The sequence below is a fragment of the Phaethon lepturus genome, unplaced genomic scaffold (genome assembly GCF_000687285.1).
Source record: "Phaethon lepturus isolate BGI_N335 unplaced genomic scaffold, ASM68728v1 scaffold12626, whole genome shotgun sequence".
Classification (NCBI taxonomy): domain Eukaryota; kingdom Metazoa; phylum Chordata; class Aves; order Phaethontiformes; family Phaethontidae; genus Phaethon; species Phaethon lepturus.
This window is the reverse complement of record NW_010548342.1, coordinates 9474-16819: the sequence shown is the minus strand read 5'-3', so window position 1 is coordinate 16819 and position 7346 is coordinate 9474. Positions and strand designations below refer to the sequence as shown.

The 7346-nt window shown below is 42.3% G+C and overlaps 1 protein-coding gene across 1 annotated transcript in view; it reads left to right on the top strand.

Moving 5' to 3' along the window:
• GCN1L1 (GCN1 general control of amino-acid synthesis 1-like 1 (yeast)) overlaps nucleotides 1–7346 on the top strand; it is a gene marked incomplete at its 5' end in the record, with an annotated part of 41760 nt that overhangs the window by 31039 nt on the left and 3375 nt on the right. Inside the window, 9 exons of the mRNA XM_010289933.1 lie at nucleotides 14–106; nucleotides 352–495; nucleotides 1463–1732; nucleotides 2017–2130; nucleotides 2651–2881; nucleotides 3513–3706; nucleotides 4354–4468; nucleotides 5646–5742; nucleotides 6681–6829. Coding sequence (XP_010288235.1) covers nucleotides 14–106; nucleotides 352–495; nucleotides 1463–1732; nucleotides 2017–2130; nucleotides 2651–2881; nucleotides 3513–3706; nucleotides 4354–4468; nucleotides 5646–5742; nucleotides 6681–6829 — 1407 coding nt within the window. The remainder of the gene's footprint in view (nucleotides 1–13; nucleotides 107–351; nucleotides 496–1462; nucleotides 1733–2016; nucleotides 2131–2650; nucleotides 2882–3512; nucleotides 3707–4353; nucleotides 4469–5645; nucleotides 5743–6680; nucleotides 6830–7346) is intronic.

Genomic DNA, 7346 nt, shown 5'->3' with positions numbered 1-7346 from the left:
TCTTTCCCTGTAGGATAATGAAGAGACATCTGACTTTGCTGTGGATGGTCTTAAACAAGTTATGGCTGTCAAGAGCCGTGTGGTGCTGCCTTATTTGGTGCCAAAGGTACAACTAGAAACAAATTTTAAACTTTAGAACTGTGCTTTTTTTTCTGTGCTTGCTGCCAGTTTTCTTTGGACTGATATACCAAAAGGAACAGTATAGTTTGAAATTTTTGTCTGATTTTATGCTCAAAACATTGTCATTTGGGTTGTGATGCATGTGTACTGAGAAATTTTTTATGTTGTAGATGAAGTGAGATTCCTTCTGAAAAAACATTTTGCTTGTCTTGTTTTTTGTCTTTTTGTTAGCTGACTACTCCCCCTGTGAACACCCGTGTGCTTGCTTTCCTCTCGTCAGTGGCAGGGGATGCTCTGACACGGCACTTGAGTGTCATCCTGCCTGCTATGATGTCTGCGCTGAAGGAGAAGCTGGGGACCAGTGAAGAGCAATTGGCAAGTATAATGGCTCAGCTCGGTGTTATGACAGGTTGCCTGAAGATACAGTGCTTTGGGTTTACTTCCTAGCACAGAATCTGTGTTCTCTAGATTCACAGATTGCATGTTTTAATTCAGTCCATTAGCTTCTTCAGGATGAGTCTTTTTGCCTGGTGGCATATTGTGAGTGAAAAAACGTACGCTTTCCGAATCTATTTGTATCTGTATAACAGCCTCTTTGGCCTGCAACAAGATACAATTCTCAGTTTACTTATTCTTGGAGAACTGCTGGAGTGTCTAGTTAGCTTTGTATTTATCCTTGGTGTAGAAGACTGAGAGATTAAAGGGCTGAAGGGAGGACATGTCCCGTTTCGCATGCAGGGCTCCTTTTGTGCTACTTTCTGAAACATCTGGTATTTGGAGTCCAGAAAACATGCTGGAATTGTGATTGCAGATAGACATGTACATAAGTTGGTGAATTAGGAATTCAAGTTACAGAGTCCTGTTGTCTGTGTGCTGTAGATACCCATTAGCTCAGCTCCTAGCCCCAAGTCTGCCTGGAGATCTCTGACGTGCTTGTAATTAGTATTATGATGCAGAGCATTAAACTACCTAAATCAAAAAAGTACTATCTGACAAGACCCACAGTCTCTGAGGGGTGAGTAAGATCGGGGAGACTCAGCTACTCTAATTTTTGTAAATTAGCCCTTCCGTGGCTGGAGAGCGACCTGTGCAGCAATCAGTTCAGCAGAGTCTGGTCACTTGTTAAATGTTGAGAGTTGGTTATATACCTGTTTCTGCTCCAGGACTGAATCGAGCCTTTAATGGTGATGTGACTAGCTATGTAATGAGAAACGTTTAGGAAGTGGGATATGTTGTAGTATTTCTCGAAGACATAATGCTGTGGATAATGTGGGGAAACCTGGGGTTAAATCTGGCTTTGTTCTCTTTGAGAGTTAACGTAAAGCTAATTTGGACTCTTTAGGAGATGGCAAACTGCCAGTCTGTAATTCTGTCTGTGGAAGATGATGCTGGACAAAGAATTATAACTGAAGATTTACTAGAAGCTACCCGCAGCCCTGAGCTGGGAATGAGACAGGCAGCAGCTGTCATTCTGAATATCTACTGCTCCAAGACAAAAGCAGACTATACTGGTCATCTGAAGAGCTTGGTTTCAGGCTTGATACGTCTATTTAACGACACCAACCCTGTAGTTCTGAATGAAAGCTGGGACGCGCTTAATTCCATCACCAAGGTGAGAGGCAGCTTAAAAAGGTCACAGTGGTAATGCCTGGCAAGGAGAAAATGGGGATAGCTGGTAAAATACTGCTTAAATTGAAGCTTCTGTTTTGACTGTAAACTACATTTACATTTGCAAATGCTGCAAAGATCGGAGAGTTGTAAGATGAGCTTGACTTTCAGCATTGTGAGTGAGGAGGCAGGAAATGGGTATCTTCTCTTGACACACCTGAGAAGAATTCACAAAGAATAGCTGGTTGCTATGTCGCCTCATCTTTGTCTTACTCCTCTCTCCTGCAGAAATTAGATGCTGGGAACCAGCTTGCTCTCATCGAGGACCTGCACAAGGATATCCGGATTGTAGGGAATGAGGCCAAAGGCGAGCATGTGCCAGGATTCTGTATTCCTAAGAAGGTAAAGCATCAGAATGAGCGTGGATTAGTCACAGCCATTATACGCACCTTTTGGGGGAACTGGCTGATATGACTTTACAGCTATTCGAAGCAGTGACTATTTGAGCATTCCAAACCTGTACGCTGGGGAGACTTTTTGTAGATTGCTGCTCTTGAGTGACCCTACAGCAGACTCCTTTTGTAACAAGATCTTTGACAGTTCTGTTACGCATGTAAGTCATGGTCACTGGCTGCTTTTTGTGGGGGAGTAATGCTGGACTTCTGTGCCAAATTTCTCTGGTTTAAAAATTCCCAGAGCCGCCACCACTTTTCTCATAGCAACTGGCTTAGTAAGGCGTAGATGCATGAAATCAAACCAAATAAAAGTAGCTCTGTAAATGTGGAAGCAGGCAGCTGAAGGTCAACAGGATATTGAGCAAAACTCTCCAAGTTTGTGCATCTGGTGTATAACGGGAGCAAAAATAAGATACACATTTTTTGCATATTAGCTTCTAAGCTTTCTTATCTGATGTTCATGACAGGGAGTGACTTCCATACTCCTGGTGCTGCGGGAAGGTGTTTTAACTGGTAATCCAGAACAGAAGGAAGAGGCAGCAAAGGCCTTAGGGCTGGTTATTAAGCTGACTTCTGCTGAAGCTCTTAAACCATCTGTGGTGAGCATTACTGGGCCACTTATTCGGATCTTGGGAGATAGGTTCAGCTGGAATGTCAAGGTGGCTCTTCTGGAAACATTAAGCCTTCTTTTAGCCAAGGTAAGATTCAGGATAATTGACTGTGGTTTGTGAACATTTTCCATGGTAACCTTCAGCAGTATCTGTTGCTGTTCATGTAAATGCAGCTAGGATGTCTGCTGGTGTGGGTTTGATATTTAGGAATGGCACTGTAACAGGATTGTACAGGATTACACTGTAACAGGATTCTTCCAACAGCTTCTGGCCTACCGAAAAAGCCCCCAGTTCTTCAATTTCTGGACCTCTTAGAAATATTGCTAAATGCTGATAACACTTTCAAATGATTAAAAACTACCACGTAATTAATTTCTCTCTTGTGTCCACTGTTTTTGTGAAATGTTAAGTCCGAAGATGATAATCTTATGTATTTGAACTGAGCTGAGCTTTTATTTAGTGCGCTCTATACAAAAGATTGTTCATGATGGTGTAAGGTCTTTCAACGTTACCCTTGTATTTCAGTTTACAGAAAATAAGATTAGATTTGAAAGGGAAAAAAGTTGCATGGTAAAACACTGTTTCATGTTTTTTCCTATTTTATAGTAGTGTGTTAGATCTGAATGAGGGCTATTTGTGATAACTCACTGCTATAGAAGAGGTCATGCTGTTTTCAGGCTTGACTGCACCACTTTCTCTTCTTTCATCTCTGGTATAGGTTGAGATTGCTCTGAAACCATTTTTGCCCCAATTGCAAACAACCTTCACCAAAGCTCTACAAGACTCAAACCGTGCTGTTCGCCTTAAAGCTGCTGATGCTCTCGGTAAACTCATTGTCATCCATGTAAAAGTTGATCCCCTCTTTACGGAGCTACTGAATGGAATTCGTTCCAGTGATGACTCTGCTATCAGGTAAGGAGTAGGCGACATCTCAGACCTTCCTGCTTACTAAGGCTGAAAGAAAGGGCTGGGATGAACCAACAAAGCTGTTACAGCTATTTGTCTAGAATTGCTTCCAGTGCCCCTTTTAATTCTGAGAGTAAGATTTACTTATTAGTGAAAGCAGTTGACTGTTAATCAAGGGTTGTAAAACAAAGAATGTGGATGCTAGGGACTTCTGGGTCAGAAGCTGTGCTGTGACTGTGTGTCAGGGGACGCATTGCTTGGTATCTGGCAAGTTCTGGTCTCGCCTGCACACCCCCAGCAACACACTGCAGCCCACTTTCAGGTACAAGACTCTATGAGTTGTCAGTCTGACCTGAAGTAATGCAGCTGTTCTTGATAACTTAACTCAAAACTTAATTTGAGAATTTTTTGTAATGTTTGAATAGTCAGAAAATACTTACGTTGTAAGAGACAAACACACATACGTACACAAACATGGAAATAATTCTCTATCATGGAGTTTTCACCACTGCAGAGAGAGTATCAGTCTCCTAAACTGCAAGGCATATTAGTGTAATTGCTGTGTAAGAAACTGGTGCAGTATCCAGAGCTCAATTTCTGCTGTAGGATGTGGGGAGAGGCAGTGTCTGACTGCACTTTGTCATCACTTCTAGGGACACAATGCTGCAAGCTCTGCGGTTTGTAACACGAGGAGCTGGTGCAAAAGTTGATGCTGCAATTAGGAAGAATATCAGCACGGTGCTTCTAGGGATGCTGGGACATGATGAGGTACTGCTTCAGCCAGCTGCAAAGGATCCCTGCTGTGGATGGTCTTATTCTTAAATTTACAGTCTGAGCTTTCTAACAATTATTTTCTGAAATGACTTCTGGGGGAAATTACTAGTCATAGAGTAGAAAGAAACTTAATGTAAGGCAGCATTTGGTTTTGGGCATTACTCACTAAACTGGATACGGTCTGTCAAATAGATCTCGTTGGAGCCTTGTAGTGCGTTAGCTGAGAGTCAGTTGCAAGAATGAGAGATGCCTAGCTAGTCCCTGGTATCTGAACATCTGAGAGTTTAATGTTTCCTTAGCAACCGCATATATGAGTTTGACCCGCAGCTCCTCACCAATGTGTTTGAGGCAGCTCTGAAGTCAGGATTTGCTTTTTATCTTGGAGAAGAACCTGCAATACTTTCACTACATGCACATATGTGTGTTTGTAGGCTCTTAGGTGGTGTTTATCATTTAGTGTAAGAAATTTTTCAGCTAGTAGCAGATTTTTCTCTAATGAACAAGAAGCTCTCCAGGTTTAATATAGGGTCTTCTGTACATGGCAGATAGCAACAGTGTCATCTGTGAGATTAAAATTAATCATCAAGTAATTTCTTCATTATGTCTTAATCTGTGCAACATAGACATCCAAGTGTTGACATGCTAGAAATAGAAAAATTCCCACTGGGTTGTAAGTTTCAGGGTGGAGAGGAGCAGTGTCAGGATGGTCACATAAACAGGCCAGAACAACAAAAGCCTGGAATTTTTAATTTAAAAGTAGTATGCGTTTATCACAGAGATAAACTCATCCGAATGGCTAAAGTAACAGACACTTTCTAGACTGTCAATCTAAACTTAACTCTTGTGAACACATCTTTTAAAACATTCACTTTCATCTTTATGACTTTTTCCATATAACAAATTGGAGTTTACACAAGGTCTGTGATTCTTCAGAATCCTTCTGCTAGCTTTTTTGACTGTGGATTTTGGATTTAAGTTCCATTATGTACAAGAAACCTTGCGAACTGACAGAAATCCACAGGTAGTAGGAGTGAAATACTACTACTACTACTACTATTTATTTCCTCCTTCTCTTTTTATTTTTATCATCTTCTGTCACTTGCTCTTCTTGCAGCTTATCTCTGATGTGTATTAAGCTCAACCGGTGTTACGCTTTTCTTCCTGTCCTCAGGATGCCACCCGCATGGCCTCAGCTGGCTGCTTGGCAGAACTGTGTGCGTTTCTGTCAGAAGAGGAGCTCGGTGCTGTTCTCCACCAGCACTTACTGGGTAGGTGAAGCTGTTCATGATGGCGGGAACTTGTTCTGAAAGCAGAGGAAGATACCTTCTTAGCCATTGGTTCAGGAAAGCTTTGTGACTAATTTCTCCTCTTTGCCTTAAACCTGAATCTCTGCTCTGGATTTTCTTATGATTTTCTTTGCTTGTGGCTATTCAGTTGTACATCCTGGTACATAGTTGAGCACAAGGTGGTGGCTGTAATTTGGCGTTACCCATACTTTTTTTCTGGATTTGTTTTCAGAGGAGTTGGTGGAAGTACCAGCATGGCTGAGTGATTGCTAGGGCTGACACAGAGAGGATGGGAGGTGACAGGATGTTCAGGCAGGGTAGACGGGAGGGTCATTCCACCTCTTTTGATGACACTGTGATCTTAGATTGGTGTAGGCTTATTGCAGACCGCATCTGATGGCTTCAGATGCTTTTGGAGAATTAACTCATTTGCCTCTAAGATAAAAGCATGAATTTTGTAGGAACTCCATAGAGGTTGGGAGCGCTACAGGATTACTCTCCGCTACGGAATTACAAAGGGAATCTGTTAGCTGGTTTCAAATTACAGATGACTTTTACAATTTTATTAGTGAGTCAAAGCTTGTGTAATCCTGATGCCAAGCTCCTTCATGCACTAAGTGATGTGTGGCCGATTACATATGACTGAGACCATCAGAAGTAACTGGGTTGAACAATGCAGAGTCACTTGTTCGTGTCTGGTTTCCACATCTGCCCAGGTGGTGTTCCTGTCTGGTAGAGGTGTTGTGTTTTAGCACTGTTTGTGTGGCTTTTTGGGAGGAGTGGAGGAGGCAAGGTGTTGCTTTAGATGCTGCTTATTATTTCATTTTGTGGAAGTGAATTGACAAACTGACAAAAGCTTTCTTAGGTGAAGAGGAATGGGTAGCAGGAGCCTTGCTATTGTTCTCTTCTTCCATTTGCAGCAGATGTCTCTGGCATTGACTGGATGGTGAGACACGGACGAAGCCTCGCTCTCTCCGTGGCTGTAAACGTTGCTCCTAGCAGGCTGTGTTCCCCCAAATACTACAACAGCGTTCAGGAGATGATCCTCAGCAATGCTACTGCCGACAGGGTGAGTGCTACATGAGAGTCGGCGAGTTCTGTTGCGCTTGTTGGGAGTAGTTTTAAAAGGTGTGCAGGTTCTCTGCGTTACGAAACAGAACAAAAGTCCCCAAGTGCCATCTGCGCTCTTCTCCCAAGTGACTAGCGACAGGACGAGAGGAAATGGCCTCAAGTTGCATCAGGGGAGGTTTACATTGGATACTAGGAAAAAATAGCTTTTTCTCTACTTGCTCTGCTCTTTGGCACCCACACACATGTCTCTTCCAACCTTAATGATTCTATGAAGATTCTCCCTTGGCTAGGTGCAGTTTTGTAGTGAAATTACATTACTGTTCTTTGAGTTCTGGTCTCTGTGGAGATGAAGATTAAATAATCTTCAACTGCAGAGTTGCTTTCATTGGGAGTAAGTTACACTTCTGTTGCCCTATTAAAGTTCTCATTCATGGGCCAGGTTTACAACAAGTGCAAATATTTCATTTTAGGAGGAAGATTTTACATCTAGGCTTGAATGAGTAATTTGGTGTAGG